At 43.2% G+C, this 18,021-nt stretch overlaps 1 protein-coding gene across 9 annotated transcripts in view; it reads left to right on the forward strand.

The window, feature by feature from the left end:
* FBXL7 (F-box and leucine rich repeat protein 7) overlaps nt 1-18,021 on the forward strand; it is a 373,947-nt gene that overhangs the window by 339,232 nt on the left and 16,694 nt on the right. For 8 of the 9 annotated variants that reach the window (XR_005594277.1, XM_039525487.1, XM_039525488.1 and 5 more), the window contains one exon: nt 10,476-11,087. Coding sequence is in view for 8 of the 9 variants with exons in the window: in XM_039525486.1 (XP_039381420.1) it covers nt 10,476-11,087 (612 nt within the window). In the remaining variant the exon portion in view is untranslated. Of the gene's footprint in view, nt 1-10,038; nt 10,137-10,475; nt 11,088-18,021 lie in introns of those variants that run through there. The other variant, XM_039525491.1, reaches the window with a different exon arrangement.

The following is an 18,021-nucleotide window of genomic DNA, read 5'->3' on the forward strand; positions in this document are numbered from 1 at the left end:
GCAACAGAATCTGCCACTCAGAAGTTTCTGTGAACCAGTTCAGAACTGGTCAAACATACAACCATTCAATAAATGATCTCCCAGCCATATTTGTATCATTGTTATTTATACAAGAATTATCAAAGTGTTCAGCACACTCCAGCCAAAGTAGGGGAGGAAAATTAGGTAAAATTCACGCAAGGGCAGAGGTAATCTTGTACCATTTAACTTGGGTCTCGTGTGACCTTGTGTGGGCCTTGTGCTCTGGAGTGAATTTCACCTTCTTTCTACCCTAGAGGGGTAATCATTTTAGACGTCTGTGAAATATGATCTGATTATGGAGTTATAGAAGTCCATTCTGAAAGGTACTCTACTGATCTTGGAAAACTGTAACCAATGTGTCACTTCCTAGCTTAAAATAAATATTTATGCAAACTAGATGGGGAAACAATGGACCAGATCTTGAGCAGGTGTAAACTGGCATAGCTCCATTGGGGAAGAATCTGGTTCACAGTATCAGTGTCCCTTTGGGTACGTAGTTTGATTAGCTTATCCCTGCCCCTTGCTTTTCCTACATCCTACCTTTATGTGCCAACATTTTTCAATGAAGAGTTGCTTTTAAAAAAATAATAATAAAAGCTTTGTGTGTAGTGTCTGATAGAAAAGCTAGGCTGGCAGAAAAATAGTAATCTCTTGTTGATGACAGAGCATGGGAAAGACTTCTTGGGTCATCTTGTCTAAACAGCAACATAAAGCACAATTTTCCTCCTAGACTGGTTTCTCATTTGTTTTATCAAGCTGCCTGCTAAACAGCTCCAGACAGCCCACCCCAATTCCCTCTTTAGGCAGATTGTGCCTTTGTCGAGTTGCTCATACTGCTGATAATTTTAACATGTAACTTTTAGTTTGAAACTTGTTGCTGCTTTTTATCTCCATTTTCAAGCATTGTAAATAATCCCTCTCCTACCTCATATCTACAAATATTTGAAGCAATAATGTGAGTTAGCACAGTCCTTTTTAATCACCTTTCCATCAAGCGGCGCATGGTAAGTTTCCTTAGCCTTTCAACTTGGTTCATGTACTCTAATCTTTTTATCATTCCTTTATCCTCCCTCTCTGGATTGTCTCAAATTTATCTACAGTATATTCTTTCCTCCAAGGTTCCCAGGAAAAGAGATTGGAAGGCTCTTCGGATTATTAATGGCTACAGAGCCTTTCACCTTGGGGTCACTCGTTTAAATCTAGAGCAAGTGAATCCTGACCAAAAGCCAGTATCATCTGAAGACTGTTCAATGGCCTCTGTGAAAATTTTTGATGATCATTAGATGCTCAAATACTATAGCAGTGAGAGCTCTATAAGTACCTAGATGGATGGACAGATAGTAATTAGACTGACATTTTCAGTAGACTGGGTGCTACAAATAAAATAAAATGCCACAATTGCCATTCACAGCAGAGCATCCAAGGCCCAAACAGTAGCCAAAAGACCAGAGACTTGAACCACCCTTTTACCCCAGGAAGTATCCCGTCCAGAACAGAGCTAAATCATGTTGCCAGGGCTGTGTGGGGAAACTTGTACTACTGTGGATGATGTTGGACCTGTTCTGTTAAGTAATCATGAAGGTTGTCATCCTGGCACCCTTCACAAGCTTTAATTTTTGTGTCTCCTACATTTTCAAATGCACAATTCTGAACTGCTGCTGAGGGTAGGCCTTCACTGCAGAGTTAACTGGAATTGTCTACACTGTGAAATAACCCTTGAGTTGCTGTGTCCTCACTGAAGCTGCACTCACTCGTGTGTGGCACTAAAACTTATAAGGGCAAATCCCATAATTCTTTGCACTGTAGTAACCTGAGATGTTTTATGAATGTACACGATGAATTGTGGGAGAACTTGTTTGGCCACATGGTAGGAATAATGTGAAGCCATTGGAGAACTAGCAGCACTCAAGTGCACTAGCCTGCATCCACACTGCAGAGTTGTTTTGTTAACAGCTCGGTTGTGCTCACTTGAGTTCTAACCTATTCCCCCAGATGGGTCAGCTAACTCGATTACCAGCCCCATCATACTCAAGGAGTTCTGTGTGTGAACAGAATGCAGGTTAGGTGCAACACTCGAGTTTCAACTTGAGTTAACTTTGTGGTGAAGATTAATCTTGTAATGCTGCACTAAGAGCCTTCATCTCCCACTGCGGTCAATGGGAACTGAATGAAAGTCATCCCTGGAGGTGCTTAGAACCTTTTACAGTCAGGCTCAGAACTATAGTGTGATAGTTCCAAATAATGTCATACGCATGCTGTTCGAAGAAGGTAATTACTTTGCTTTTCATTTCTGGCGGGCTGGGGACATTAGCGGGTAAAGTTATGCTGTATGGAGGATCTTTTCCTCTGGCTCAATAAGGAAAAGAAACCTTGCTTTTTATTTTATCAGGATCCCCAAACTTGTCTTTATTTCAAAGGCTGATTCTGCATGCCCACAGTTTAAACCTACTTGTTAAGATGACTCCATGGGTTGGTAATACTACACCCCAGGACATATGTAATATCTGCATATTCCACCAAACATCTGTGGTGGTGTTTGATACAGTTGTAGCTCCAGCATGGATTAAATTGACATGAAAAATAATAGGCTGAGATATATGCTGAAGGATATTTAGATAATAATGTTTTTTTCAAACTTTTTAAGTGATATGCACCCTGTTTGTGGAAATGTTCCTTAGTTTCTAATATTAATTTTTATTGAATGACATCGCAGTAGCATAAAACCAGTTAAGACAAGAATAGAAGAAAATTGCACTCATTTAATATTTGTTGTAACATACAATAAATAAACTTGAAATTACATGTCATGGCTTCTGAGAGGTTGGGAAGCTACTGAAATTCACACAAATACAGGATACTGTTAGTCTAATGTGGCATGTTAGGAAACTGGCATTCAAACTGCTTGCACCTACACCTTTTTTTTTTTTTTGGGAGGGGGGTGTCAAATGAACACTTCCATCTCCATGGTTGTCAATCCAGCCCTTTTTCAAAGCATTAAGTTCCCTTCACTTTCTTTTCATTTTTAGACCCACCATTGTGCAGTTAAATGGTGGGTCTAAAATGAGATTAAGAGAAAAATACATCTGAATGAGCTAGAATATATTGGAGATTTCTGTCTCTTAGCAGAAAAAGTTAACTTGTTGAACCAAGCAGATTTCTAGTAGTTGAGTTCATTGGTCAGGACAACACGTGCCTTCAACCTGAGGGGCTTTAACAAGAGATACTTTAGCCCTTATGTTAAAAGGGAGGATCCCTGATATGCAAATCCTTGTGGGATTTGTATGTTGTAATTGCCAAATACACATAATGAAGAGGGTGAGTTGAGGACTAAGGGCCCGATTCCACAAGGTTCAGAATATATCATGAAAGGGGCCGAGCACCCTCAGTTTCCACTGAGTACCCTCAAAGTTCTGGTCTAGACGCAGTAATAACCCCAATTCAGTATTCTGTGGTAGCAATCAACGCTGCACCAATGCTGACTGCTAAATATACACAAGGACACACATAGATCAATTGAACTAACAGAGACTTTCCTCTGCTGCACGCTCAGTTGGTCCAAGCCCCAGCTTGTCCTTGTCTACACTTAGCGCTTGATGAGCTACATGAATTGCTGGCCACCAGTGCTGAACTGGTGCTACTCCCAAAGGCAGACAGGCCTGAGGGTGCCTCACAGGAGGTTCTCAGCACTGTGAGCAGTTTTTGAGACAGAAGTAGAACTCTGGAAAAGGAGCTCCATTTTCAAACCCTCAGCCTAGTAAACCAGACCCTGTGTCTGGCCGAGGGTTTAAAGATGGAGGGTCTTTTCTAGAGTTCCGGGGTGCCACATCTCTGAATTATAATGCTTAAGCTGCAATTTGCTCTTGGCTCTTGTGTACCAGTCAGACTGGAGTGATACCCTGACCTGCCATACTGGAGAGCCTCTTAATCCCTGGGTTGGAAATTTAGGACTTAGCGTGCTTCTCTCCTGAAGAAGGAACTTTTATCATTAGCCATGACTCCTTCATCTCATTAAGGATGGCTTTAAAGACTCTTAAAACAGTCCTATATAATTCTTTGGTAGAGGTGGCATTGCATGGTTTTGAGGCTGGAGACAAAGAGTTAAAATTCGGAAAAATTGTGGTGTCTCATAAATAGCTTGTACAAAGTCTCTAGGACTTGCTCTGCTACCAGAAAAATCTCAATTCTGAAAGGCTTTTGCAATTTGGCCACATTTCAAAAGGAAGGGGGAAAGAAACAACAACCAGAAAAATATGGTGTTTGCTAGCTAAAAGGAGAATACTCGGCAGCCTACTAGCAGGTGTGATGGATCAGTTTCAGAACTGGAAAGGAAAATAAACTCAGGAAACTGCAGTATAAATAGATCTGATATAGAGCAGGTGCCCCGATTTAGCTTTCAGTTACAGCCACACCTCTCAAATTGCAGGGGTCTGTAGTAGTGTCAGGCAGGAGGTGAATACCTTTAGTTAGAAGCCTGGAAAAACCTTACTTGGTCAGTAGCCTCAGTTGTAGTCTCTTATTGTTGTGGTTTAGGTGCTCAGCTAACATGGTGATGAGCATAGGATAAAAACCTGAAGAGCTGCTTCGCAGAATAAGGGTGTATATATTTTTTCCATTGTAGGTATTATTTCCCCTTTTTCATCTGCCTTACAGGCCTGGCATATACATTCATGTGAATAGTAGGAAAGATGGTGTCTGGAGATTAACCAATCCACTCAATTACACTGCTGGTTTGAGGCATTAAAATACAGACATTACACGGGTCAACATTTCTGTTCTGCATGTCACCACCACTGCAGAACCACCCAGGTCACCTGTGGGCTACAGGAAGCAGCTGGACCAAATAAGCCAAAATAGTCTTCCTCTGATCAGACCACTACAAGTTGGGCTGTTTGTCTCACGTGGAACTCACTTTCATACCTTCCTCTCCCTTTGTTTAGAGATCCTTGCTCTGGGCATCTGCATTACCGTACCCAAATCTCAAGGGCTCTTTTTTTCCAGAATTAGAGGTTAATCCTATGTTTACTAAACCCTCGGCCTATTTCAAGGAAGGCATTTAGACTAAGCCCGAAGTCAACTAAAATAATTCTTTGCATCTAAATATCACAGTGTTTAGGGTGGAGCACATCAATTTTAACTGTGGCTTGACCCTTAGCTTTAAGCCTCCTTCAGCCTTTCCATCTTCCACTGTTTAGCTTACTCCTTTCCACTAATCTCCTCTCTCAGTATTAAAGTTTTGAGGGCCACATTCTGCTCACCCTCTTCATTCAACAGTCCCCATAACTTCACTGAGTGTTTTGTGTTTTAAAGCAGGCAGGATTTGATCCTGGAAGAAAACACTACATTTCACACAGTATGATTTTCTGATGAGGAAAAGTGGAAAATATGCTGGAGGATCCATTCTTGGGGAAGTTGAATGTTTGCTGCAGAACACTGTTTGTAGCCAACAGGGGATAAAATTCATCTCAGTTGCACAACCATGTGGTCACATCTTTCCATCGTTCAATGTTGCTAAGACACAAACATTCCTCTTCCTTCTGGACTTCATCCGGCTTAGGGCTGTGCAAACCCTGTATGTTTAATTTGCATGAGCCTGCAGGCTCACTTAAAGTTTTGGGTTTGATCCACATGAACAAACTGGAGATACTTTGAAAATGCATCCCTCCCATAATTTTATGTCAAGTAACTTGATTTAAAGTTGCTCATCTGTTGTAATCTTAAAAGGTGAATCCTGCTCCACCCCAGCCCTGCCCCCACTCCACCCCTTCCCCAAAGCCCCCACCCTGCCTCTTCCCACTCCTGCTGCACCCCAGCCCCACCTCCACTCCACCCCTTCCCCACAGCCCTCACCCATGCTCCGCCCTGCCCCGCCTCTTCCCACCTCTGCTCCACTCCACTCCAGCCCCACCCCCACTCCACCCCTTCCCCAAACCCCACCCCTGCTCCACCCCAGCCCCACCCCACTCCACCCCTTCCCAAACCCCACCCCTGCTCCACCCCAGCCCCGCCTCCACTCCACCCCTTCCCCAAAGCCTCCACCCCTGCTCCACCCCACCCTGCCCCTTCCCACCCCTGCTCCACCCCAGCCCTGCCCCCACTCTGCCCCTTTCCCAAAGCTCCCGCCCCTGCTCTGCCCCAGCCCCGCCCCCACTCCCCGGAGGACTGCTGCAGGGGCCGGACCCTGCACTCACTGCGTGGTAAGTGGAGCAACCCGGCCCCAGCCGGCTCCGCTCCCCTGGCTCCCAGCCTCACCGCCATAGCCAAGGCAGGGGAGCTGTGTAGGGCACCAAAATGGCTAGGGACGGCCCTACAAACTCACCCATAGAGCTGCTGCAGATGTTTTTTTGTGTAGATTTTTATGTAGATTACTGTTGTGTTTTAACCAACAACAGCCATGGTATTTTTAGCTCTGTTCAAAATACGGGAAGAAAAATCAAGCTTGCCAAGTGGCAAGGGACAAAATCAGTGGGGGAAGCAGAGGAGGGGGGAATTAGTTCCAGCTTTTCACAAATGCATTCTCAGAAGGAAAAATTTATTTGCTTAATAAAAGCTATAGCAATTACTTCACTTTCAATGCCATTTGACATTAACTCTGATTCTGGTTGTGCAAGTATCAGTTCTTAATATATTTAGAGAGACAAGGTGGGTGAGGTAAGATCTTTTGTTGGACCAACGGCTATTGGTGAAAGAAAGTGCAAACAACAATTAATATATTTAGAGCAGTTTATGAATGAAAAAAAACTTGGCTAATACTAGTATATCTTAGATGAGCCCGAAGGTGTGAATTTTAACCCAGAGAGTTATAGCAGGATGACTCCTCATGTGGACACGTTTTTTCCAGCATAAGAGTGCTTTTTTCAATTTAGTTTATGTCACTTGGAAAGCGGTTTAAACTAAAGCAAAAAAAAAAAGCAACTCTTATTCTGGAATTCAATCGGAGGTAGCGCATATCGATTTTAATTATACTGGTATAAATGGTAAAACTTTCCCATGGAGACAAGCCCTTATAATAGAGGTTGTATTGTTATTGTTATGGTAAAAGTTGCTAATGGCTTGCCCATTGTGGATCACTGACATAAGCACTCGGGATGAAACTCCCCATAAAGAGAACTAAAGATGTCATGCAGTAACTGCACCTAAAGTAACACTGAGTTAACTGAAAGTAACATTGAGCATCCTTATTTGTCTGGCAGCTGAAACTCTGAAACTTAGGCCATGTCTACACTACAAAATTATGTCGATCTAAGTTACATCGACATACAGTCTCCGGAGAATTACGTCGCTTGTGTGTGTAAACACTATTCTTTTTGTGTCAGGGGTGCGTGTCCTCACCAGGAGTGCTTGTATCAGAGTGCAGAGGGTAATGCACTGTGGGTAGGTATCCCACTGTGCAACTCGTCATCATCCAGCACTGTGTGTTTTGGGAAGTTTTTGCAATGCCTCATGGGACCAAAATGAGTCACACAGCGGGGATGGGAACATGGGGGGCAAACCTGCCATAATGCAGTGTTCTCCATCCCATAACTTCATCTGCAGCCCATAATATTTCACACCTCTTTTCAAAATCCCTCTAAACTCGCATGTCCCTCCTTGCTGTCTGCCATCTCTGACAGAAGCCTGGAGCTGCACTGCCCTGCACTATTGCTATGAGCATTGCATGCAGGAGCACCTGATCCTGCAGTATTTGCAGAGCTGCAAGAGGAGCCGAAGGGAACATGACAATTCCTTGGAGGCTATATTGCTGTGGGACATAGAAGAAACAATTCAAGGCTGTTGGTGATGTTCATACTGGGGCAGACCCAATGGTCCATCTAGCCAGCCACTAGTCTTCTGACAGTGGCCAGTGCCAGGTGCTTCAGAAGGAGTTAACAGAACAGGGCAATTTCAAGCAATCCATCCTTTGTCATTCAGTCCCAGCTTCTGGCAGTTGAAGGTTTAGAGACACCCACGAAGTATGATGTTGTTCTTCTGACCATCTTGGCTAAGTCGTCTTATCAGAATAGGGGCACATTGCAAATGTAGAGAGAGAAGCTAGATTTCAATGATCGCATATTTGGGGATGTCATGCTTTGGTTAGATCCCAAGTGCATCCTCTGTGTCCAACTGACTAAAATTCAGGGATTACACATCCTCACTAAAGCATGGGTGTTCAGACACTAGATTTTGATTTGGTTCATCTCTATTTACATATATTCCCTACAACTTATAAATTAATTAGGAAGGAAATAAAAACCAAAAACTTTTGAAATAAAACAGAGCTCCCTAATGGACTAAGGAAGTTCTCCCAAAGTGCACACCCGCTTCTCCCCCCACTTCATGTCAGCTTTTATAGCTCTGCTGCTGGCCCAGCCTTCCTCTGAGGTTTTTTATGACCATTAAGAAACTTCATTTTTTTTTATGGCAGCAAACAATCCTTAGGCTCTGAACAAGGCTATAATAAAAAGCATCTTGTACAAAAGCATTGGTAATCAAAGGGAAAAAGTGCAGGGCTGCTTTGTAAATTTTGATTTTCTAAGGTCACCAAAATGTAAATATGTATTCCAGGGCTGTAACAAACAGTGCATTGAAAAAAGTGCCTGCATAAAACAGCCAATTATCTAGCTGGGGAGAAACTGTTGAAAATTGCCATGTGTGCATTAAATTGCCCTTTTGGAATTGTATTTACGGATGCCACACTGTCATTAAATCCTATCTTAGAGTGACTCAAACTGTAGGCCAGCACTTAGTAAATATTGGAAAATAGAAGTTTTAGAAAGCTGCTGTGGGTTTAGATAATTCTTTAAGTCCCTCCCTAGAATACTGTACAGAGTGGAGGGTATGTGATTACGGTGAAGTGCTTCATAGAGATTAAACTCGAGTGAAAGGCTCTCCATGATTTTACTGGCAAAAAGCTCTGGGACTCACCTGCTTTTTCTCCCCCCTCATCAGCATGCATTGAACAGTGGGCCTGAAATACTGCTGTAAAATGTGCCACTAAGCTGCCGGAAGAATTCCAGTCTAGTCGAAAATTTCGTTATGAGTTCAATAGCATGGTAATAGCTCTCCCGGCTCTCATGTCTGAGCGAGAACACAATCCTGTGATCTCATTCTGAACTACTCTTGGGGATGTAGGTGTGTATATGGAGGCTTCCACACCAGAGGTGGGGAGCAGATCTGAAGATGAAGAATATCAAGTTTAGGTGTAGGGGGTATGCTCTATTCAGGAGACACATCTGGAACTTCCATTATTGCAAATGATTTAAGAGGGCATAGCAAGCAGAAAGGGCGCCCATAAAACGAAAGGACAAAATTTTCAAACTTAGAGGCCTAAAGTTAGCCCCTCCCCGTTCATATTTTGGCACTTAATTAAGTGACTGGATTTTCAAAGGTGTTGAACAGTCAAAACTCCCATCGACTTCAGCAGGATGATCAGCATTTCTGACTGTTTCATGTTGAAACATGAAATTAGGCACCCAGTTTTACACATGCAAGCTTGAAAATTCTAGCCGCAAGTTCTGCAGGGGGGTAGCTTACATTTTTTAAACAAACCTTTGAAGAATTGAAGTCTCTCTTCAGGATGTGTTGATAACAGGCAGGAGAGCAGAGTCTGAGACATACTGAAATCCTCAGAGCTCAGAGCGGTGAAACAGTGACGTAATCAATGCTCTCAAGTACCATTTATTTGTCTGCAGGGCACCTACAACCCTATCAGAGCATGCAGGTGGGCCAGTGCTGTCACCCAATACACCTCACTTGGGACTAGGGTGACCAGATGTCCCGATTTTATAGGGACAGTCCTGATTTTTTGGGTCTTTTTCTTATGTAGGCTCCTATTACCCCCCACCCCCTGTCCTGATTTTTCACATTTGCTGTCTGGTCACCCTATTTGGGACACGGTGCTCTCCTTCCATGCAGCAACATACAGAAAGAGAGAACTTGCAGTCAACATTCCTGGTTTCTGGCCCTCAGCACAGTGAAACTTGCCAGCTCTGATTTTCAAGTTTTGAACCAAATGGAAACGTAAAGCAAAGCTCAGGAGATGTGAAACTACATGAACCAACGCTGAAGGAAATGAATCCCTGTGAACTGAAACTGCCAAGTGCCACACAGCTCCAGCCAGCAGTGAAAGATTGGCAAGTGTGTGTGTTCAATTATTTTTTACAGTTCAGAACACCAGAATGTGAGTTTCATAGTTGTGTGGGACAGGAGAGGTCATACACCAGAGGTTACATGTAAATGGCATCCAGTGTTGCTGATGTATTGCATTTAGATGTCTAACCACTGACCCTGGCTGTACCTGGAAATCACAGTGTGTCTCAGAGAGGTGCCATTAATCATGCTCACAGTTTCTTGCCTGCAATATTGGTAGGTGGGACAAGCCTCCCTAAAATCAGGGTCAATTTATTTTTCAAAAGAAACACTGTAATTGCTATTGAATGCTATAAATGGACACTGTTCTGTGCTTTGGTATCTTTCAGATTCCGACCTGAGCATGCGGACACTCAGCACACCCAGCCCAGCGCTAATATGTCCGCAGAATTCTCACAGCTTCCAAAATGGCCGAGGATCTTCCACTTCTTCATCCTCAGTCACCGGGGAGACAGTTGCTATGGTCCATTCACCTCCTCCAACCCGCCTTACTCATCCTCTCATCCGGCTGGCATCCAGACAGCAGAAAGAACAGGCCAACATAGACCGTCTCCCAGACCACTCCATGATCCAAATTTTCTCTTTCCTGCCTACCAACCAGTTGTGCCGTTGTGCACGAGTGTGTCGCCGCTGGTATAACCTTGCCTGGGACCCACGGCTTTGGAGGACTATTCGCCTGACAGGCGAAACAATCAACGTAGACAGGGCTCTTAAAGTGCTGACCCGGAGGCTTTGTCAGGACACGCCAAATGTATGTCTCATGTTGGAGACGGTAATTGTTAGTGGCTGCAGGCGGCTCACAGACAGAGGACTCTACACCATTGCCCAGTGCTGTCCAGAGCTGAGGAGGCTAGAGGTGTCGGGCTGTTACAACATCTCCAATGAAGCAGTCTTTGATGTGGTGTCGCTGTGTCCAAACCTTGAGCACCTGGATGTGTCAGGTAAGTGAAAGTATTTAAATAATATAATCCGGGTTGAGAGAGACAGGACAATCCTGTGTAGAAGTGAAAAGGGGGAGGTAAGGCACAGAGGGGCAGAGAATAACCTGGCCCCTATAGCTGCACCAAGAAGACAAGCCCCTCCTCCCGCCCCTTTTGTCTTACCTATCTAGGTGTTAATACTCCTCATCACATTGTATCAGTGCACAGGGTGTAGTGGCAGTCTTTGTACTGCAGGAGTTGTTTCCGCACCTCTCCCTCTGAACCAGCCAGCACAGCTGGCCCTACAGTGAGGAGTGCACACTACATCCTCTTTAAGGGTGAGTAGCACAGCAACTGGGCTTTCTGGGAGCGCAAAAGCTATATAGCCCTGAGGTAAGGACAGTGAAGTTTGGAAGGCCAAGACCCACAGCTAGGGATACATTTTGACATCTAGGCACTGCCTAATTTTGTTTGAGACTTGACTAATGTACGTTAGGGACCTCCTTAGCTTCTGTGTGGTGTGGCAATGATTTAGAGCAGCAGAGATGCTTTTGCTGATGGTCCCCAGATGTTCTGTCTGGAGGCAGGAGGTTCTCATTAGAGGTCAACCATAGGGAATTTTGCTCCTCCTGTGCATTGATCAGAGCTTGAGTTGGAGGATGGGCCTCAGTGGAGGCACTGGGATTAAATTCAGCACTGAGTTGGACCCTCTGCATGATCCCACAACTGCACTGGGTGTAGTCCACGGCTGAATTAAGTTACCTGGTTCTGCTTACCCGTTGCACAGACATAAATGATGACATAGGGAGCTGGGCAAAATGGTGTGAAGTACTACCCCCTCAGAATGGCAGTTCACCCACTTTCCATAGGTATAAATGACTGCACCAGGCACGTGGCCGTGGAAAATCAGGCCCGTTGACTCTCTCTGATTTTATTTCACTCTGGTGTTCTGGGTTATAACTGGTGATTTGAACGTTACTGCCCTTCTCGCAGATGAAATCTGTCTCCAGGGTAGCAGGGTGTCTTTTGATCTGTGGATGAGCACAGGACTTGACTCCCTGTTGCCCTGCACATTGTGCAGTTATTTACATTGCTGCTAGTGGATCAGAATAGTAGTGTGTTGAGCTCAGTTTGCAAGAGGTTCAGGGCAACAGAGAATCAGACCCACACAGCCTATTGGCAATGACCTTACTGAAAGGCATTCATCCTTTGCAGATACAGTAACTCCTCACTTAAAGTCGTCCTGGTTAACACTGTGTTGTTGTTACATTGCTGATCTATTAGGGAACATGCTCGCTTAAAGTTGTGCAATGCTCCCTTCTAACCTCGTTTGGCAGCCGCCTGCTTTGTCCACTGCTTGCAGGAAGAGCAGCCCAGTGGAGCTAGCTGGTGGGGGCTTGGAACTAGGGTGGACTGACAGCCCCCCTATCAGCTCTCCCTATCAGCTCCCCGCTCCCCTAAGTTCCCTGTGCAGCAGCTGCCCAGCAGGCTAGCAGTTGCAGCTGTCCCTCCCCCCACTGCCATGTGCTGCTCCTGCCCTCTGCCTTGGAGCTGCTTCCCGAGACTCCTGCTAGTTGTGTGGAGGGGGGCTAATGTCAGGGTGACCCCCTCCCCCCTGCTCCTGCGCCCGCTTACCCCATCTTCCATAGAGCAGAGGGGACACACGACAGAGGGAGCTTCCAGGCAGCAGCAGCTGCGGTCTGGTCTCAGCTTGCTGAACTAATTAACAAGGCAGTGTACTTCTGACCCCACTCTTCATACTTAAAGGGAAAATACGCATCTCTCACACACACACAGGGTGTGTGTCTCTGTCTCTGTCTGCCCTCCCTCCTTTCCTGCTGCCTTGTAGAGTGTGAGAGTTAACACTTGAGGGCTCAGTCAATTGCTAGTTCATTTGGCAGTAAGGCATTCCCTGGGAAATATCCCACCCTCTGACTCCTCCACCTCAACCAAGCTTCACAATCATCATCACTGTGTACCAGTATTAAATTGTTTGTTTAAAACTTATACTGTGTGTGTATATATATATATATATAATAATATAGTCTTATACTGTGTGTGTGTGTGTGTGTGTGTATATATATATATATATATAGTCTTTCCCTGGAACCTAACCCCCTCATTTACATTAATTCTTATGGGGAAATTGGATATGCTTAACATCGTTTCCCTTAAAGTCACGTTTTTCAGGAACATAACTACAACGTTAAGTGAGGAGTTACTGTACTGAACTGCAGTCTCATGAAGTGCTGGAGCAGAGAGAGAACTTTTAATTATAAAGAGGAAAATATTAAAAATAACTGAGAAATAGTAACAAAGAATCTGTTCCCCACCCCATCCTCAGTCACTACTCCAGTGACACACAGGAGCTGCAACAATCCAGGGGAAAATTTACCCAGCACAGGAGTTGTCTAGGGCTGGTGTATGCTCCCCCGTGCAATCTACAAGCTCAAGATCTAAGCTGCAAAATACAAATCTAGATAAAAGCTGTTCCAGTGTTTGGGGTGTCTGGATCCAAAAGTTTGGGTTCGGTCTATTATGTAGGTGAAAGCCTGCTGTGTAATTTGAATTTGGAACTCGATTTCACTAAGGTTCTTGTACATTATTAATCCACATAACGCTAGAGACTAGTCAGAGGAACTTTGATACAGTGGTTACAAGTGTCTGAGGGCAGGTCTACACTTAAAACATTGCACCGGTGCAGCTGTGCTGCTGCAGCGCTTCAGTGAAGATGCCACTATGCCAGTGGTAGAGCTTCTCCCGTCAATGTAGTTAATCCACCCCCACGACAGGTAGTAGCTGTGTTGACGGGAGCTTAAATTCATAACTTTGCTAGACACTAAAAATCATGGACTGAATAGAGAAACTGGATTTATGGCTTATTACAACAATCTATAACCCACTAACAACCCCACCCCAGCTGCTTCCGCCCCCCCGCCCCCCCGCTTCCTCTTTATGACTGGAAGTGTGTTAATGGTTGATTGGTCCCTTGAAATATGTGTTAACTACTTATGCTAAACAATCTGTTTAAACCTTTTATTTAGCTGTGATACTCTGAATAACTTTCACAGACCTGAAGAGCTCTGTGCAAGCTGGAATGCTTGTCTCTCTCACTAACAGAAGTTGGTCCTATAAAAGATATTACCTCACCCTCTCTACAGAGTCCACCAGGATGAAAAATGTGGCTAAGATCCCCTACAAAAATAGAACTAGAAATATAAAATGTGTCAGTCAGGGTTGCCTTGTGTTTCATTTAAACATTCATCTGCAGAGCTAAAGTCCTTTATACTCAGTACTGGACTAGTGTGTGTGAGACCCAGGAAATGGAAGTAACTAGAAATGAAAAAGTCTTCCTGTCCTGTCCCCAAACTGAGTGATCCACAAAAGTAAACACAGGCTGTGCCCTGGGGCCTGGACCCATGAGGTCCTAAGCACTTCACCTGCGACTAACTTCAGTGGAAGTTGAAAGCCGTCAACCTTTATTCAGAGCAAAATTAGGACCATTGATTTCAGTGGGATTTTAACTCTCACATAAACTAATTAAAGCCAATGAAGTCCCATCAGTCTGAGTTCAGAACCAGATCTGATGGATCTTTTATTAGAAGAATGACTTTAGGATTTAGCCTGAATGCCATAGGTACTGAAAAATAACGTGGATTTTAAAATTGTTTCTGAACAATACAGTGCAACTATATTTTTATAGAATCTTCTTACATACTGTGTACCATACTGTGCATAGTTAAATAGAATTACAGTTAAAAATGAAAGCAGAAGGAAAGGAAAACTAGAGTCTATGCAAATATGAGCGGACACTTTCATACTAAATTTAAAAACAGGTGGACTGTTCCAAATGCCCAGAGTTACAGATGAAGATTTTCTTGTATCCAAAGAAGTGAAATTGCCAAAGGAGCAGGAAGAGGCTGATAGTAAATCAGTCCGAGATATGGGGAGAAGATTGACTGACAGCAGAATTTGGTCTCTTCTCTCTCTTTAGTTACATCAGTATAAAACTGGAGTGACTTCATTGATGTACATGAACTTACACTGGTGCAATTAAGAGTAGAATTTAGACCAAGTTCTAGGAGTTCAGCTGAAATAAGTGCATGAAGAATTATAATAATTAATAGCAACACAGGTAAGAGGTTTTTAACTCTGATTTCTAGACATAGTTACAGGCAAGTACACAGATAAATATATGTAATAACACTTTTTAAAAAAAAAAGATTTTATCTTGACATTCTCTCTGAAGTTTATATCAGGTGGCCATTCTATTATTAAATGCTTATTTTAATCATAAAACTCACACAGTATCATGGGAACATCCATAAAATGAAAATGTCAGGAAATCTTATGTTTAAGAGGTTGCAAATATCCTACAAACCTCACCACTCAGGCATTTTTAAAAATGTTTCCATATGTTTTTGATGGTGACTAGATCAAATTACAAACAAGTGACAGTTTATCAGCTTGCTTGAAAGCTCCTAGTAATATTACAGCAATAATCAGTTATACTTGATTTCCATCCAGTACAAATGTTAGCTGTACTGGTGAAGAAGCAGTTGCCTGGTGAGCCAATGCTCAACCGGACATTGCTCCAGAAAGAAAAGTTTGTGGAACTCATGATAAACTAACAAGAGTTGGCAACACTGAAGCCAGACAAGCTCTCTCAGGCCCACATGCGCCCACTTTTCTACCTTTCAACACGCACTTCACTGCCTCTTTTGGGAAATCTGCTATTATGCATGTTTGTGCAAGCACAGTAAACGAGCAACTATGGCAATTTTGAACCTGATGCTTAGGCCACTAAGCCATCAACTCTGGCTACCAGAGTCCTGTATTCAGCAGAAGTCACTGGAGCCACACAAGAGGCCCTTTTATACCACTGATTCAAATCTCTTCATTGTGAACTCAGCCCTTCACATTCTTTAGGTAGATAAACTAAATGCCATGCAGATTAGCCAGGGGGAATCTTATGGGTTGACCTTAAAAGAGGAGTCCCTTTCTACTCTGTATGGACATTAAAGATCAAGTTAAATCTCTACAATTTATGGAAAGTGACATAGGGAGCCTTAGTTTCTAGAGGTGTGCATCATAAGTGTCTGCGCTTCAGTGATCAAATGTGTGTGTAATTGAAATGCCTTGGGAGAAAAAGCATGATACAAATATAAAATGTAGTCAACCATTAGTTTCTCTGTATTTATTTTTGTAAAGATTGTTACTGCAGAGCATGCTCCCACTCTGACATAAAAATAGCACTCACCACATAACAATTAAAATATTAGATCAATTGGATTAACAATCGACCATCCAAACACTGGGTATAACTCAAATAAGACTGGAGCCCAAATGTAGCTATTCATAGTAATTGTTGCGTTAAAAAGAAATGTAGGTGATCAGAAATAAAAAATCCCCTTTTCATCCAGACCACCTTAGCAGCTTTGGACAATTTTTTTACATTTCTGTCAGAGTGGCCTTCTCCCTTATTTACTTGCATTAATAATCAGGAATTTATCCCTAGGAAATTTCAAAGTTACTCTTTGTTGCAGGTAGGAGCTGAGAATGCTCTGTTCAGACAGCTGTTCCTGGGTCCTGGTTTGAAATCAGACCAAGAGATATGTAATAATATAAATAATATAAAGATCCCGTATTTTCAGTATTTACAAATCAAACATTTTATTGTGAAATCTGGATATGCGGCAGCTCTATATAGATCTTAACCACATTTGAGGAGTTAGCCCAGGAGCAAGTTGGAACAAAATGTTTAATTTCTAAGATGCATATAATTTTGATTGAAAAATGCTTTGATAGGCATAAACCCAGATGAAAAGATCGGAGACAGATTTGGACAAAAAGAAACTGATCTGGATTAACGGGTCACTATATCGGAAAGGGGATATACTTTCTTCAAGTTGTGTAGCTCCTAAAGAAAATTTTTATAAATTATTGTATAGGTGGCATTTGACTCCAGTTAAGAGCAATCAGATTTGTGCTCCTAAGAGGCATTCTGTGGGGGGTTGTGGGGAAAGGGAAACATACTTGCACGTTTGGTGGTTGTGACCCTATGACCACTTGCGAGGAAATGAAAGAGATTCTTATGACAAAACGCCAGCTTCCTAGAGATCCCTGGACCTGCTTACTTAATGCTCCAGTAAAGAAGCCAGTAAAATTAATTTATTTTTTATTGTCAGCAGCTAGACATTGTATTACACATTATTGGAAAAATGTGACCCCCTCCCTCCTCCTATGGAATTGTGGGATAGTAAAATATGGATTGTCCTTGTAATGGAAAAGCTTTCACACCAAGTATGTGCACAAGAGAAGTACCAAAAAGAGGATAGGTATTTAGAAATGTTGTCCCCCCTCTTTAGTATAGTCCAGAGAAGGGGGGGTCCCCAGCCAGCAAGCCAGAATCTTGAGCCAAGTTCTTTGAGTATTAACCTGATCCTGAATAAGTAATGTACGGTGTAGCAGGTTAATGTTTTCTTGTAACTTTGCTTTAATAATTCATTTAAATGGCATTCATCAGACTCCATGGTGAAGCCTTCATAACACATTGGCCTGATCTTATCACCATTGAATCAAGAGGAAATTTCCAGTTACATTCAGTGGTGCAAGATTAGTCCAAAGAGCAAAGGAAAAGCATGCAATGAATTGGATGTGCAGTCCTGTGCTCAGACCACACGTCTCCTGGCTCAGTGAACTGAGAGCAGAGATTAGAACGCTTCAGTTCCTGGCTCCAGTAGTGACTCCCACAGTAATCTTGGAGAATCCCAGATGCAAATCCCAGTTGACTGGAAAGTCCCTTAAAAGGACACAACAGAGCCTTAAGGAGTTAGGTGCCCAACTTCTTTAGAGGCAGGAGTAGAACAAAGAGCTACTTTTAACTCCTTTTTGGAAACTGACAAACGCTGGGGTTTCCAAAGGAGCCCGAGTTCCCCTGCCAATTTTTGTGGCC

The sequence above is a fragment of the Mauremys reevesii genome, linkage group 2 (assembly GCF_016161935.1).
Source record: "Mauremys reevesii isolate NIE-2019 linkage group 2, ASM1616193v1, whole genome shotgun sequence".
Classification (NCBI taxonomy): domain Eukaryota; kingdom Metazoa; phylum Chordata; order Testudines; family Geoemydidae; genus Mauremys; species Mauremys reevesii.